Source organism: Meles meles, chromosome 2 (assembly GCF_922984935.1).
Source record: "Meles meles chromosome 2, mMelMel3.1 paternal haplotype, whole genome shotgun sequence".
Taxonomy (NCBI): Eukaryota; Metazoa; Chordata; class Mammalia; order Carnivora; family Mustelidae; genus Meles; species Meles meles.
The window spans coordinates 153,416,570-153,434,693 of record NC_060067.1 but is presented as its reverse complement, the minus strand read 5'-3'; the positions used below and the strand labels follow the sequence as shown (position 1 = coordinate 153,434,693).

General features: G+C 35.0%; 1 protein-coding gene across 1 annotated transcript in view; it reads right to left on the bottom strand.

The window, feature by feature from the left end:
- Positions 1 to 665: 665 nt before the first annotated feature.
- The window catches only part of FZD3 (frizzled class receptor 3), a 101,029-nt gene continuing 83,570 nt past the window's right edge, over positions 666 to 18,124 (bottom strand). The window contains exons 6-7 of the mRNA XM_045998222.1: positions 15,754 to 15,987; positions 666 to 5,673 (exon numbers count right to left, since the gene is read on the bottom strand). Of these exons, the coding sequence (XP_045854178.1) occupies positions 5,460 to 5,673; positions 15,754 to 15,987 (448 nt within the window). The 3' untranslated portion in view covers positions 666 to 5,459. The remainder of the gene's footprint in view (positions 5,674 to 15,753; positions 15,988 to 18,124) is intronic.

Sequence of the window (18,124 nt, the reverse complement as noted above, 5' to 3'; positions counted from 1 at the left end):
AAAAAGAAAAATCTGAAGGGAACTATAACACATTTAAAATGAATGAACTACTCTATTTTGTAAGAAGTAATGTACTGGTGTGGGATTTGACTAACATATAAGTGACACTTTACTTTCTTTCATCTTAATGGCAACAAAATTTTATTTTCTAATGAGAGATCACAGAATAGGAGCTATGTTTATTAACTTATTATATTAAGTCTCTGCAAATCAACCAAATAGGAGTGTCCAAGAAATGGATACTTTTAGGGAGACCATAACATTTTCTTCCCTAGAAGATTTTGGATCTTGGGAGACAATTATAATCCTGTATCAGTTTGATTATTAAAGAAGTATAGGATTAAAATTAAACCAGAAAAACATCCCAGGAGACTGCATACAGTTAGATGAAGGGTAAGGGCTGCTTAGTCCTCTTATTCTTTACCTCCTCATATCACTGGGACAAAAAAAACCCCAAATTTTAAAGAGATGTCAATGTAATTCTTTTCATATAAAATAGAAATGACATAAGAATAATGTATAAAGGGGCACCTGGGTGGCTCAGTCAGTTAAGAGTCTGCCCTTGGCTCAGGTCATAATCTCAGGGTCCTAGGATTGAACCCTGTTTTGGGCTCCCTGCTCACTGGGAGGCCTGCTTCTCCTTCTCCTACTGCCCTTGCTTGTGTTCCCTCTCTCACTGCCTCTCTGTCAAATAAATAAATAAAATCTTAAAAAAAAAAAAAGAAGAATGTATAAATGCGGCTACTGGGAAACAAATGAATTGAATGCAAACACTTTTTCTTATTTTAATCAGAAAAGGCATTAAAGAAGTTTAGAAGAATCATAAGTTCCTTTGTAAATCTAGTCTCCATAAAATTCTCTTTTGTGTATTGATGTGTGGAAAAGAATGGAGAAATCCTTACTTTATGTAGGTTTTAAAAATTATATATACAAACATACGAACAATTAAGATAATGTTACAATTTAAAATTTAAAGTTTTGCCATGATGGATATCAAGTTATGGTTATTAACTTTTAAAAATTTGTCCTTAATCAGAAAGAATTAGGACATGAAAGTCCTCAAAGAAAAAAAGTTAAAGGGCCTACACTCCTCTTAATATTTTTCTTACAACTTTCAGTCAGTTTATATAATTCCATATCAAAAGAAAAATATAATGGAGATCCCCAAATTTCTGTTGAGAGTGACCTACAAATTTAACTGTATAAATTTAACCAGAGTGTACTCTGGTATGCATATATTAAAAAGCTAACACAGTTTAAGGGTATAGCTACTCTTGAAAAAGAATTTCATTTTTAAAAGGTTAATTGGATTGTTGATTCAAAGATTATACCAATCGAATACTGGTCTAATTGCCTATTTTGTTGTTGTTGCTAAATACTACTGAAGACCATATCCTCGTTTTCTATAACCCTAAGTTCTAACAAGACAGATAATATCCATAGAGCAATTTATAGGTTATGGAGCACGATAATTCATGTCATCTCATTTGATCCTTATAACCAAAGTCCAGTGAGGTAGGTTTTGGGACCAAAAGTTACCTTATTCTCATTTTATACTGAAGAAAGGGGAGACTAAATGATCTATCCTGCTCACATCATAATTATGGGTCTTCGAATTCTAAGCCTAATGGAATTTTCACTGCACTAGGCTATGTAAGTCATCCAAGTGATAATATGCAAATATACCTTTGGCATGTCAAAAGCAGTATAAATATCATTATAATGAAATTTTGGCATGTTATTGTTTTCTAAGCTCTGGCCAATGATCCACTAATAAAATTTTTTAAGTAATTCCTTTTAAATCACAGGGATAGAGCCTCAACCAAGATAGTTACAACTTGTTATATCCAGCTCTTATTCAAAGAAACTAATGAGGTAGGCTAAAATGTAGTAAATTTTTCTGATTTAAAGAGATTCTTAGAATTTTCATATATCTGTTCTAAGAAGCAGAAAATCATTACTAATAAAGGTTTGCTTGAATATTCATTTACCCAACTAGTATGCAAAGATCTAACTTCACATAAAACAAACAAGAGCTTAAATACTTATAAGAATTGCTATTCACCTTTTAAAATTAATAGTGTTGGTACAAGTTTATGTATATATTTCTCGTGCAAGTTATGTATTTATTATTTGCCACATGTTATTCTTGTAAAGCAGAAACTTCAATTCACTCAATTTAAGTTTAGTTCCTTCAAATTCCTTTGAGGTGAGACTCTCACTACTAAGGCTAAAAGTGAGTTTTATGACATGAGTTGTTCATTCATAAGTATTAATTGAAAAACCCACTATGGACTAAGCCCTGTGTTAGTTATTATTAATCAGTTATTCTTTGAAACCAATTACTGTTTTGAGCTTAATATTATCTTTTGCTGAAATTACTGAATAAGTTAAACAGTATTGGTGAAATCAAAGTACTTTTTGAAAGCCTCTTGATTATATATTAACATTTTCGAGAGAACTATTTTCTCAGTTGTCAGCTATCCAAATAAAATGCTAAACATTATCACATGCCAATCAAAACACAAATTAAAATTAAACATATGGTAAGAAAGCTGTCTCAACTTGTTCAAGTCGGTTTAAGGGAACTGAGACTTTGAAATTGCTGGTTTGCCATAGTTCTTTAACAGTTTCTTAAAAAAGAATTCTTAATTTAAAGCACCAGTTTGATAAATAACATGACCCAAACTAAATACAGTTATCTAAAACAATGCATTGATGATATTAAGTAAATTCTGTGGAATAAAATTAAGATACTGAAAGTAACTGAAAGGTCAACATGGCATTTACATATATGCCAACAGTGAGTTTAACAAAGAAGATAAAATGAATATATAAAAAACAAAGGAGCACAAAGTTAAGATTTCCCCAGGGATGTGCACTTAACCGTCTACACTTGGCCTACTTGTACAAGAAAATCAGTTAACATTTTGGCAATTGATAATATAATGCAGATGGCGATGGATGACAACATCTTTGAGCTCAAACTGGTACCTTCTATTTTAACTTCTTATTTTTGTTTCTCAATGTTTGTTTTGGTCCTCTCATGCTGTTCTCAGGAGAGATTGTCAAGAAAAAAGCCTTATGAATTACTGAGTTATTGTATAAATGAGTTGTTGTAAGTCTGGCCTTCAGAGGAAAGGCTTACTAATTGTCAGTTATGAGGGAATTCAGATTCTGCCTATGCAGCACTAACTCCAGTTCCAAGGAGAAAGACAATGAAGACAGAGGAAAAAGAAAAATGCTTTGGGGCTAACTGTTCAAATATGTTCTATAATGAGTTAATCATAAACAATAAGATATAAATACTTTGAAAAAACATGATATACAAATTATTGTCAGAAAACCGATTTTTGTACTTGATGAAAGCCTTAAACACATGTGAAGGAATATACTACAGTAGCCCTCAAACAAATCTCCTAAATCCTTAATAATCTTAATCCCTTATATTCCACAATGTTTTACAGTTTTCAAATGATTTTCATGTGATCCCCGTTTGACAACTTTGTGAGGTAGGTACTTTTCTTCTATCTTCATTTATAAACAAAGGAAGTAAGGCTCAGGGAAGTTTACTTGTTAAAGATGACAAAATTGGCATATAGCAAAGCCAGGCCTCTCTAGAGTCTTGGAATATTTTCCAAAGTATGATTCTTGGATTACCTGCATTAAGAATCACCTGTAGTATTTTCAGAAATACAGACTTTAAAAGCCCTACCATCTTTGACTTAGTTAGTAAGAATATTTAGGAGTGCCCCAAATTCCACATTTATAATGAACAATAAAGTGAAGAACAAATGTATATCAGGTGATGATACAAAAGCACAACATCGAGTCCAGCTAGGTATTTATGTGATATAATATGATGCCATCAGCTCATTATCAGGGGCAAGTTAGATCAAAGCAGTCTGTAGATCAGAATCACCTAGAAAGTTTTAAATATATATATATTTTATATATATATATATACACACACACACACACACACACACACACACACATATATATATATATATATAAATTGTCCTATGAATGAGAGGAGGGTGTTGAGCATCAGAGGTTCCACAAGTGATTCTTATCTACAGTCAGGGCTGAGGACTACTTGTTTAAATACACTTTACTATAAAACACATCCAGCATTTTCCACAATTTTTCTTTCCCTTCTGATCAATTTCATGCCTAATAAAGTTTGCAGTTTTTATTGTAAATTATTTAAACAGTACACGACAAAATGTCAGACATTTTTGAATTGATATTGGTAAGACTAAAAGATTATACTTCACAGCAAGACTACTCATGCTTCATTTAGTTACAATGATTTTGAAATACCTCAATCACCACTTTGGACTTAGGTTATATATATTTCAACTGTTTAAAAAAAAAAAAATGATCCAGAATCTAGAAACAGGAATGTGGGGCAAAAAGCTGTAGCCTAGTGGCTACTGTACAATGCAGATGCAGACAATCAGGTCACTGATAGGACGGGCCTGGGTACCAAGAACTGGTGGCTTTGGCAAGATCACATCTCACTGTAGAAAAATACAACAATGAATATAGAGAAAATGTTTTGCCATTTTGTAACTGTGGTTCCCACAAAAGAGTTTATAATGTGTGATGCTTGTTACATGCCTCCATGGAACAGATCTGAACATGAAGTTCTCTATGAATCAATACTACTACATGGGAAAAGGTGGCTACAAATTAAACTTCCTTCACCATGCATATGGTTAAGTTATAAAAACACAGCCAGTAAAAGTAATATTTACAAAAGTAATAAAGACAGCACAATTATAGAGAAAAAATGTCCATCTCTGTCTTTTATTCCATTGTTAATCCTAATCCTGTATGTTTCTGGATGAAGATTATTTCGATAGAATTTTTAAAGAGCCTTCAGTAGACTATTCAGATTCCTCTGCTGACCTTATATCCTATTAGCTAAAATACCCTTGCTGATTTATCAAATTCTCCTATAGTTTAAAAACATAGTTCTTTTTCACTTAGTGGAAAGAAAACTACAAAGTCCAACTATTCTTCTGAGAAATAAACCTTGCATAGAAAATTTCCTTAATTCTGAAATTTTTGTCTTATTAATGCAACTACAAGAATGTTATCTCACAACTAGTTGGTATCATACGAAAGTTCACTACAAAGCAGTCACCACACATTTAGGGTTTTTCTAAATATAAAATAAGTGGGTTTATAAAATTGCTTACCAGACAAATAATTATCTCTTCAATAACCTAGAAATAAGAATTATTTATGTGATGATATCATTATTAGCATTTCTGATGCCTTGATGTTCCAAGTCTGATGCAATATAAAAGGCGAAATTTACTTTTCCAATGGACACAATCTGCATCTGACTGAAAGCATGATAACAGTGAGTTATAGCAATCAGTCATGCAAAGGCAAAGAATGAAATCTGCTTTTTAGAGAGCACAAGTTTTCCACCTTCAGACAATTTAAGCACTGGTTCCATCTTCTTCAATGACCCGATTCATGCTGGTACCATGTGTGATGTGAGTCATAGGATTATTACTGAGGTCTCTGATACTACTATGTCGTGACTGTTCGTTGAGCCGATGAGAACTACTGTGCCTGGAGTGATCCGTCAGTCGTGACATGCTGCCATGAGGTAGTCTCTCTTCCATTCCTCTATAACTGCACGGAGTGTACCTAACATACAAGAGTTTATTTTGAAATAGGTAACAGAACACATTAGAAAACTAAGAATTGTCATGAAAATGCCTCATTATGTAAAATGATTAGGAAACCATAAGTGAAAAAGTAACAACCAACTTTTGATGATCTATAGTAATTTCAAAGAGTAGAGGTATTCACATGGTTGACCAGAAAGGGGGAGAGCCATCCCATTAAATTCAGAATTAAGGTCTTATTCCTTGCAAAGGGACAGAAGCTAAGGTTAAATAGAGCTGATGTGCTAAGTATGGACACTTGCCTCATTCCAGTGAATTTTCGATTACGAGATGGGTTCTGGCAGAGGAGGAACAATAATAGAAGGAATACGGCATTGTCTCAGGGAGTCTAGAAGGCTGGCTGGTTATAATTAGTAGTACAACAAACTCAAATTTACTGAAAGACGAGGGTTGAAAGAGGGAGCATATGAAATTAGAGGAGAAATTAATGTAACAACAACAAAAAAAGTGAACGAATTGTCAAGCAATGATGACACCATGTGCCAACAGCTTCTTTCTAGATAGCCCCAGTTAACAGCTGAACAACTACCTGTAAATGTCTTAATTATTTTCCATTAGGGCTTGAGGCTGTGAAGATGCTATTTCATAAAAGCTATATCTACTTAAATATTCTAGTAACATCCTCATAACATTTGTAACCTATTCCAGATAAAGCAAATTCTCTCCTTAGCCCTAGCCAAGACCCAGCTTTTGAGAAGTAAATGTATGTGAACTGGGCTACACTGTGTATTGCAGGCAGGCAGTCTTCTCCCCATCACTGTGCTTATCTTGAAAGACAAGAGTGGGAGCATCAGAGTTAAGAAAAGATACACTTACACCTCTTTTGTAAAAAAGTAATTTAGGATAACAAAGCTCATAAAAAATGAAACCGAATATAATTTATAACTTTAATTGATATACTACTTTAGTGTTGCTAAAATTAAAAAGGATATAGCAGGCCATTCCTTTTTAAATAATCAGGGATGCCTGTGTGGCTCAGCTGGTTGAGCATCTGACTCTTCATTTCAGCTCAGACTGTGATCTCAGGGTCGTGAGATCAGCCCTGTGTGGGGCTCCTGCTTAAGATTATCTCTCTCTCCCTCTGCCTATCCCTTGCTCACATGTGTGCTTGTTCTCTTTCTAAAAAAAAAAAATAATAAATTTTTAAAAATGGTCATCAAAAGAATGAATCATAAGCAGCTAAACACCTATTGATTGTCAAAATCATTCATTTATCATTTTTTCTAATAATTACAAATTTCATGACTCAATATGAATCATTTATAAAAGTTAAAGATTTTAAAGACTGATTCATACACTACTTAGGTGATCTAGTTTTATAGAAGCGCTTGTCAAATGTTTTCATCAGATCACAGAATCTGAAAATTAAGAAGCCCTGGGGCACCTGGGTGGCTCAGTGCATTAAGTGTGTCTGCCTTTAGCTCAGGTCATGATCCCAGGGTTCTGGAATCTGGCCCAGCTACAGGCTCCCTGCTCAGTGGGGAGCCTGCTTCTCATTCTCCCTCTGCCCTTCCTCCCAGCTCATGATCTCTCTTTCTCTGCCAAATAAATAAATAAATAAATAAATAAATAAATAAATAAATTTTTAAAATTGGGAAGTCCTTCTATTTTTATTATTTTTATTAAAAGATGTACCCATTTATTTTAGAGAGAAAGAGTGAGAGAGCACACAAGTGGGGGAAGAGGCAAAGGGAGAGAAGCAGACTCTCTGCTGAGTGTGGAGCCCCCACATGGCTTGATCCCATGAACCGAAGATCATGACCTGAGCCAAAACCAAGAATTGGATGCCCAACCACTGGAGCTACACAGATGCACCTTTTATTAAAAACATTTTATTTTTAAATAATCTTTACCCTGAACTCACAAACCCTGAGACCAAGAGTTGTGTGCTCCACCAACTGAGGCAGCAGGGTGCCCCAGAAGTCCTTTAAAAATGATAAAAAGAGGGGCGGGGTGCCTGGGTCATTAAGTGTCTGCCTTCAGCTCAGGTCATGGTCCCAGGGTCATAAGATTGAGCCCCACATCGAGCCCCACATTGGGCTCCCTGCTCAGCAAGGAGCCTGCTTCTCCCTCTCCCACTGTTCCTGCTTGTATTCCTTCTCTTGATGTTTCTCTGTCAAATAAATAAATAAAATCTTTAAAAAAAAAAAGATAGAAAGCATGTCTTTTGTTTCCAGTCTGAATAAAGCAAAAAATAATTTAAGAATGAAAAGATCCATTTTAAACATTTAAAAAATTTATGTTAATAGGTAAAAGGACATTTAACTCTTTTCTATTAAAAGATATTTCATATTCAGGACAAATAGTTTTAAATTTGATTTGTATATTTTGGTAAAATAATTATATTATTATATAGTAATAATTTTATCATTATTATATTATTTGGTAAAATAATCATATGAAAATATTTCAGAATGAGTTTATTGTTCTAGTTAATAATTATTATTTTACATCATGATTTTTGTCCTAAATTGAGTGAAAGATTTTTCCAATTATAATTTGACAGGTAATTTGGAGATCTTTCTCCTCTAAATGACTTCATAAGCATCAATTTCAAATAAATACGGCAAATGAAAAAAACAAAGTATGATACAGTTTAATGAATGATATCATAGTAATTAAAAAATAAAAACAAATCATTATTTAAAAATATGAATTGGGTATTTTTCTAAAATAAAACCTAAATCTTTGAGTTTAACCAGAAAACTTCAAAACATACATCCGACTATTGGTTTTGGCTCAGGTCATAATCTCAAGAGTTGTGAGGTCGAGCCCCACATCGGCCTCCACAATCAGCATGGTCTCTGCTTACGACTCTCTTGCCCTCTCCCTCTGTCTGCCCCCACCCCACTCTTTCTCTCTCAAAATAAATAAATAAATATTTAACACCTACTCTACCATCTACACCACTACATATCTACTCTTATATACAATATAAAAATGTACATTAAATTTAATATAAGCTTAGGCAAAATGATAGGAATGGTTAATTTGCTGAAAAGATAATATGGTGTATTCCAAAGTCAAAATGAAAGACACTTAAGATGATTCAAACTTTTTGATTCTCTCTATTAGTTGCTGCCATTAATATAAATATTTGAATTCATTTTGGTTTAACCAGTATCTCATTACATTCATTCCCTAGTTTTCCCTTGTCATGTCACCTACTTATCACCTAATCACTCATTCCCAAACCTCCACCTACCTACTCATCTACTTCCCTTTCTTACCCATCCCAAGTCTAACTAATAATTACTTACTTTTTGAAGTTGACATACATGTGTAGGTGTATTTGCCTTTGTCTATTTTATTTCATGGAGCACTGAGATGAATAATTACCCATCAAAAAGTCTGGCCTAGAGTGAGTACTGAGAAGCAGGTGCGTGCGTGCGTGCATGCGTGCATGTGTGTGTGTGTCATTTCATAATCAGATACCATGAGATGATGAGAAAACAATGGCCAAAAGACAGTGTTAACATGTAAACTCAAAAACTGACAGAAAAGAAAGAAATCTCCATGAGATGGTTTCTGGAATTATGAAAACCCCTATTTAGAATTTTAGGTTCAACATGGTCTCAGAATCTTTCAGATCTGCTCTTATGTTCTGGCTATGGCAGAAGGCCATACAGTATGCATATTCGTGTACCAGACATAACACCCTTAGTAGACTGTCATTTTAGTTCTGGGCCCTGAATTCCTGGGAAATGCCCGCATCTATCCTTCCTTCTTCCTCACTCTCCCTTCCTTCCTCCTTTCCTGTCTCTCTCTCTTTCTCTCCTTTTCTTTCTTTCTTTCTCTCTCTCTCGCTCTTTCTTTTGTAATCCCTACACCCAACGTGGAGCTCAAACTCATAAACCCAAGATCAAGAGTTGCATGCTCTACTGAGCCAGCTAGGCACCCCTAAGTGTCCACATTATTTCTAAAGTCATTAGTTATTGAACAGATTTACCTCTCAATAGACAGACACACAGACAGATACACAGATAGAGATATATGCCTAGCACTGTGCTAGGTATTGTGGGGAAATACAGAGATGTCTGTCACCTAGTTTTCATTTCTCCAGAAGTTACAAACTTAGCTGAGAAAAGATAGCTGTATGACTATATGAAAAATAGGTCATACTCCCCAAAATAATTAAAAAGCAATGAACTGCCATGGATATGGGAATTAAGCAGGCCTTAAAAGATGGGTATGATTTTGATTAAGCAGAGAGGTAGGAAAGGCCATTATAGGAAGTCATAATCTACCCTCTGGTTTTCATAATACTATACTTTTATAGACTCCTTCATATATCAATAAACCCTTTCTTTGAATCACATTTGGCTATTCTTCCTGTGTTATTATTATTGCAAGTATTTATTTATTTATTTATTCAAACCAAGGTCTTATTCTTGGTCTGTTCTTTTTTTATTATGTTTCAAGTAATTCCATCTCATAATTTTAATGATCAATTACCTTATATTAGTGATTATAAACTTTCTTATCTAAGCTCCAGTTCCATTCAGATTACAGAGGCTGAAATACTCTATATTTCATCACCTTCAGAAATTTTCTACTCAATATGAATTTATCTTTATTACCATTCACTCACTCTATGTATTTCCTCTCAGATATTTTCATGGGCCAATTTGATCTTTCCCTTATAAAGTTCTATAACATCAGTCATCTCTAACACTCACTGTTTTAATTATACGCTGACTTGCACTATTATGTAATTGACTCTTAGGTAACTATGTCTTATCGTTCCTATAAGATTATGCTCCTAGGGGTGCCTTGGAGCTCAGCCTCAGTCAGCTGAGCATCTGTCTTTGGCTCAGGTCCTGATCCCGCGGTCCTGGGAACAAGTCCCATGTCAGGTTCCCTGCTCAGCAGGGAGCCTGCTTCTCCCTCTGTCCCTGTCGCTGCCTCTGCTTGTGCTCTCTCTCTTTGTCAAATAAATGGGCAAAATCTTAAAAAAAAAAAAAAAAAAGATTATGCTCCTACAATGTAGAAATTATACCTAACCTTTCTTCTACATAACTATACACAGAATGCCATATGCATAGGAGGTGTATTATAAATAATTGTTCATTCCCTATTGAAAAGGATGAGGCTAACAATGTTAAATGCCCAATAATGCTGAGTTAGTTCACAGAGGGTGGTATTGACAAAACATATGCTAAGACTCTCAAATCCCTCCCTCCTTATAAGTATCTCAATTTACTTATTACTGCAGAAACTTTCCAACTGGGATTACTTACAATCTTTTCTTCTATGCTGTTGCCAAAGTGATCTTTCTAAAACACAAATCTGATTTTATTACCCCAAGGCTTCAAGTCCTTTAATAGTTGCTTACTACTGTCAGGAAAAAAAATCCAAACTCCTCAGCATGTTTCATCTGTCCAAGCACATATACTGTGTTCTAGCTCTCCTCTGGTACCTAACTGCCTTTTTGTCCTCCTTGCTTCCACATATGCTGTTTCTTTGTCTTTAATTTCAACTGCCTCCACTGCATCCTATTCAAAGTGAAATCCTGCCTGTGGAGCTTTCTATGACTTTCAATAATAACTTAAATGGTTTTCTTCTCTGGGATCTCAAAGCATTTTGTATATGATTTTATTATACCCATTAGAGTGTATCACAACTGTACTCTTTGTCTTCCATCTCTGTGTCCCTAACACTTAGAAGAGCGCTTCTCATATAGGAGTGTTTAATGGAAGGACAATGGCAAAAAAAGGAAAGTATCTTTGAATGTGGTTAAAAAACAGGTCGGGGCGCCTGGCTGGCTCGGTTGGTTGAGCGTCTGCACTTGGCTCAGTTGTGATCCTGGGGTTCTGGGATCAAGCCCCTGCACTGGGCTCCCCGCTTGGCCGGAGGCCTGCTCCTCCCTCTCCCACTCCCCTTGTTTATGTTCCGTCTCTCACTGTGTATCTTTCTGCCAAAAAATAAATAAAATCTTAAAAAAAAATAAAAAAATTAAAACCAGGTCATTGGTAATGTTAGAAAGTACAGTTTAGGTGGGTAAGAAAATAAAAAAGGGATATATATGAAATGAAGGATGTTATAGGTAGAAAGAAAATATTCAAATACTCATTTCAAAACTCTGCAAAAAAGAAATGAATAAAAGGCAGAAAAAAATATCACAAAGAAAGACTGCTAAGTTTTTAAAAAACACAGATAGCTGACCAAGTTAGAAGGCAAAAGAAAGCACTTTGAGAGAAAAAACCAGAAGGCTTGAAGAGTAAGTGTAGAAATCGTATCCTACACTCAGAGGATAGAGAAGACAGAGAGAGAGGCTGGAAAGAAACTGCAAGAATATAGGACAGTTGTTGAAACAGATGTTTAAAAGTGGGCATGGGACACTTTCCATTTCAGGCATTAAAATTTTCATTCTTTTAGTTTCCCAAACTAGAAATCCTAAAAAAAAAAACAACCACAAAACCAACCAAACAGAAAAGCTTTGTCACATTCCTTCTAGCCAGCTGTTATTAGTCTATAACCAACTATCATTTCTTCTTTGTACATATCTTTCAAATCAGTTCTCTCTTCCTCCTGCCACTACTCTCCTACCTGATAAGCCTTCATCAACTCACTGAATTTCTGCAAAGCTCCTAAGAAGTTCTAATAATAATAATAAGTTAATAATAACTTCTATTATTATTGTAAGTGAACAAATAAAGTAAAATATAAGTATCACATTGTAGAGTCTAGAAGTTGGCAAACTTTTTCTACGAAAAGCCACATAGTAAATATTTTAGGCTTTGTGGATCATATGGTCTCTGTTTTAACTATTCATTTCTGCTGCTGTAGTATGAAACAGCCATAAATATGTACAATCAGAATGGGAATGGCTTTTCCAATTAAACTTTATTTATAAAAAGAGGAAGGGGCTAGAGTTGGCCAGTGAGCCAGAGTTTGCCAGCCTTTGTTTTGTAGGAGTGGTAGTAGTGTGGAGGAGGGAGTGAATCTGGTCAGGACAGGGTCAGAGAAAGCTTCATGGAGAATGTTTGAGAAGGCTGGGTATGTTTTCTTGTTAAATTTGATACTGGAGACACTACAAATTGACATCAGGTTCTTACTGAGATAAGCACTGTTCCAAGCAATTACTCATATTATCTCATTTACTCTTTACAACATTCCTTTTTTAAAAAGATTTTATTTATTTATTTGAGAGAGAGTGTATAAGAGTGACCATGAGGAGGGGAAGGACAGAGCGAGAGAAGCAGACTCCCCGCTGAGCAGGAAGTCTAACATGGAGCTCAATCCCAGGACCTGGAGATCATGACCTGAAAGCAAAGCAGATGCTTAACCGACTGAGCCGCCCAGGCGCCCCTTTACAACATTCCTAAAGAGGCAGGTATTCCTATTTCCCTTTTACAGATGAGAAAACTGAGGATTTTCATTCCAGGCCCCATGTTTTTAACTGCAACATTAATACTGACTATATTCTCTTTCTTGAGTTTGTTAAGAACACAGATCATGCCTAAATCATCTTCTTCCCAGAGCCTAGCGTAGTGCTTGACATAGTGTGCATTCCATAATTATTTGCTAAATTAATCCTACTAACATATCCACTTTCACCCTGGCCTTCTCTTTGCCTTAATACCTTTCGATGCCTCCGTATTTGCTGACTGCATCGGGTCTAAACCTCTAAACTCTAACTGGCTTTAAGTCTGGCCATAATCCAGGGAAACTGTACCTAGCAAAGTTCAAAAAGATTAATTATGTCCAACTTCTTCTAGGAGTTTTATGGTTTTGGGTCTCACATTTACGTCTTTAGTCCATTTTGGATTATTTTTGTGTATGGTGCAAGAAAGTGGTCTGGTTTCATTCTTTTGCATGTTATTGTCCAGTTTTCTGAACACCATTTGTTGAAGAGACTGTCTTTTACCCACTGTATATTCCTACCTCCTTTGTCCATATTATGTGTGGGTTTATTTTTGGATTCTCTATTATGTTCCACTGATTTATGTGTCTATTTTTGTGCTAATACCATCCTGTTTTGATTAGTACATGTTTGTAGTATATCTTGAAATCTGGGATTATGATACCTCCAACATTGTTCTTCTTTCTCAAGATTGCTTTGGCTATTCAGGGTCTTTTGTAGTTTCATACAAATTTTAGGATTACTTGTTCTAGTTCTGTGAAAACTGTTGTTGGTATTTTGACAGAGATTATATTAAATCTGTAGATTGTTTTGGGCGGTACGGATATTTTAACAATATCGGTTCTTCTAATCCTTAAGCATGGACTATCATTCCATTTGTTGTGTCATCTTCAGCTTATTTCAACAGTGATTTATAGTTTTTGGAGTATAGGTCTTTTGCCTTTTTGGTTAAGTTTATTCTTAGGTATTTTATTATTACTATTACTATTTTTAAAAGACTTTAATTAATCAATTAACAGAGAGAAAAAGAGACAGAGAGAGAGAGAGAGAGAGAGAAGGGACACAAGCAGGGGAAGTGGGAGAGGGAGAAGCAGACTTCCTGCTGAGAAGGCAACCCGATGTGAGGCTTGATCCGACCTGAGCCCAAGGCAGATGCTTAATGACTGAGCCACCAGGTGCCCCAGGTATTTTATTATTTTTAGTGCAGTTGTAAATGCACTAAATGTAAATGATTGTTTCCTGAATTTCTTTTTCTGCTGCTTCATTACTAGTATACAGAAATGCAACAGATTTCTGTATATTAATTTTGTATCCTGTAACTTTACTGAATTCATTTATCAGCACTAATAGTTTTCTCATGGAGTCATTAGAGTTTTCTATATATAGTATCATGCCATCTGCAAATAGTGAAAGTTTTGCTTCTTCAATACCAATTTGGATGCCTTTGAACATAGGCAGTAATCTCTCTGACACTGGCCATAGAAACATTTTCCTAGATATGTCTCCTCAGGTAAGGGAAATAAAAATTAAACTACTGGGATTACACCAAAATAAAAGGATTTTGCACAGTGAAGGAAACTGTCAACAAACAACAAGGGAACCTACTGAATGGGAGAAGATAATTGCAAATGATATATCCAATAAGGGGTTAATATCCACAAATATATAAAGAACTTATACAACTCAACCTTAGAAAAACAAAGAATCCCATTAAAAGATGAGCAGAGCACCTGATCAGACATTTTTCCAAAGAAGATATACAGATGGCCAACAGACACATGGAAAGATGCTTGACATCACTAATCATCAGGGAAATACAAATCAAAACCACAATGAGATAGCATTATATACCTGTCAGAGTGGGTAAAATAAAATAGACAAGAAATAACAAATGTTGGTGAAAATGTGGAGAAAAAGGAATCCTAGTGCATTATTGATAGGAATGTAAACAGGTGCAGCCTCTGTGGAAAACACTATGGAGGTTCTTGAAAAAATTAAAAACAGAATTACCACATGGTCCAGTAATTCTGCTACTGAGTATTTATCCAAAGAAAACAAAAATACTAGTTTGAAAAGATATATGCATTCCTATGTTTACAGTGGCATTATCTATGGAAGTGACCCAAGTGTCCATCCATACATGAATGGATAAAGAAGATGGGGTATATATAAAAAATGGGATATTACTCAGCCATAAAAAGAATGAGATCTTGCCATTGGTGAAAATATGGATAAACCTAGAAGGCAAAATGCTAAATGAAATAAGTCAGATGAAAAAAGACAAATGCTGTATGATTTCACTCACATGTGGAATTTAAGAAGCAAAATAAATGAACAAAGAAAAAAGAGAGACCACCACCAACAACAAAAGAGACTCTAAAATACTGAGAACAAACTGGTGGTTGCCAGAGGGGAGGTGGGTAGAGGGATGGGTGAAACAAAAAGGAGATTAAGAGTATAATTATGATGAGCACTGAGTAATGTACAGAATTGTTGAATAATGATAATACCTGAAGGTAATGTGACACTGTATGTTAATTATACTTCAATTAAAAACATTGTTTTAGATACAAATAATGTCCAACTTCTATTTCAGAATTGGTTACCCTTCCTTCATAGCTGTGGGACTCTAATTCAAAGTCTGAAATAAACTAAGCTACCAGTGAAACTCACCTGCCATCACGGGATCTGTGGAGACTGCCGTGGTAGCTGCTTACTTTGCTGTGGACGCTCCCTGCCTTGCTTCTCTGATCATCCACCATAGCAAGCTGCGTTGAAGAAGCATGTGTGGATGTTCCTTGAGTGGAAGTTCCTCTTGATTTTCTTATAATAGGAGTATTTGGATCCCTCAAAAGAGACTGAGCAAAATCAGGTTCCTGTAGTACCTGTCGGCTCTCATTCACTATCCTAGAAAACAAAATACTAAATTTAAGATACAGACTAACATCCCCATAGACCAATAAATGTGATATGCTGACATTATTCTTGAAATTAATTGCTCTCCAAATAATGTCTTTAGGAGAGATATAAGGTAACATTGTTGACAGAGGAAAGAATTTAACAAAGATTATGTCAATCTGTACTTTAAGGTGGTATGATGGAAAGAAGCCTGCATTAGAATAAGGAAATCTGGATTTTAGTTCAATAAATACATGACCTTATGCAAGTCATTATCCCCTTTTCTTCATTTTCCTCATCTATAAGATGAAGCTATATGATTTCATCATTTCTAAAAGCCCCTTTCAATTAAAGAAATTTATGATTCTCAAGTACACTGAAATATTACAAAGATATTACAATAGAGAAATTTTTTTCTTGCATGGTTTATGGATGTATTGGAGGCCTCACTGTAGCACAGATATATATATATATATATATATATATATATAAATATATATTATATATTTTAATTAATTTATTTATCTTAGAGACAGAGAGAGGGAACACACACACACATGCAGGGGGAGGCAGAGAGAGAGAGAGAGAATCTCAAGCAGATTCCCCACTGAGTGTGGAGCCTGATGTGGGGCTCCATCCCATGACCTGAGATCATGACCTGAGCTGAAATCAAGGGTTGGATGCCCAAATGACTGAGCTATCCAGGTGCCCCAACAGGTATATTTTTCAACCTGTAAGAACAGTTTTCTTTTAAATTATTTTTATTAACATATAATGTATTATTTGCCCAAAGGATACAGGTCTGTGAATCATCAGGCTTACATATCTCACAGCACTCAGTGTAGCACGTACCCTCCCCAATGTCCATAACCCAACCACCCTCTCCCCACACCCTCACCCCCCAAAACCCTCAGTTTGTTTTGTGAGATTAATAAGAGTCTCTTGTGGTTTGTCTCCCTCCTGATCCCATCTTGTTTCATTTTTTCCTTCCCTACCTCCCAAACCCCCGCCCTGCCTCTCAAATTCCTTATGCTGAGTGAAATAAGTCAATCAGAGAAAGACAATTATCATATGATCTCTCTGATATGAAGAACATTTGTTTTAAGGCTACAAGTTGGTCTTATGGTGAAACAGTTGTTCCATGCTAGAATAAACATGAGTGGTCAAAACTAGAACAAAATTAATGAAAATTTAATTTAAGCTAAGATAAAATTATCTTTAATTTAAGCTAAGATAAAATTAATTACTAGACATCTTAAAGGCTTAAGATGTGAATTCCAGCCCCACACTGGGCTCTATGCTGGGTATGGAGGCTGCCTGAGATTCTCTCTCTTCCTCTCCCCTTGCCCCTCCCCCTCACTCTCGTGTTCACTCTTAACAAATGGCTTAAAAGCCAAAGTAATGATAAAATGTTTGTAATGATAAAATATTATATATACATATGTACATATATGGATAAATAACATATGTACACACACACATTTCCTCAAATCAAAGTGTCAAAAACTGGATAGAAGAATGAACAAGTCAAAAACAGTTAAAACAAACAAACAAACAATATCTGTTTCTCTGTCATCAATGGCCCTAATCATATATTCATACATCACAAATCAGCCTTAATTGCTGACTTTATTTTCTAAACTTATTTTTAAAACTTGGTTCAAACTGACTTCCAGTTTGAAACTGAACTTCCAGTTCCAAAAATTTAATCCATCTTCAAACGGTAAACATTTGTCCCCTCATTTTACAGATAAGAAAACAGAGAAATTAAGTGATATGATTTATATAATTCCAAAAGAAGATTTCTAAAAATATTTCAATCAGTGTCAGAATTACTAGTATAAGCACAATGTTAAATGTGTCTTCACTCAGGGGCAAAACACTAATTTGATTAGCACAATTTTAGAAACTAGTCTCTTTGTAGCACAGTACATAAGCAAAAACAAGAGTCTAGAATCAGACCGCTTGGGTCTGAATCTCAATTCTAGCAATGATTATGAAACCTTGATTCCATGTTTCAAGTTTCCTTACCGTAAAATGATGATCTCTCTTACAAGGCTGTTTGAAGGATTAAAAGTTTTAATAATATATAAAATGCTCAGAACTGTGCTTGGAGTATTATATGTGCTCAATTAATTGGCAACTG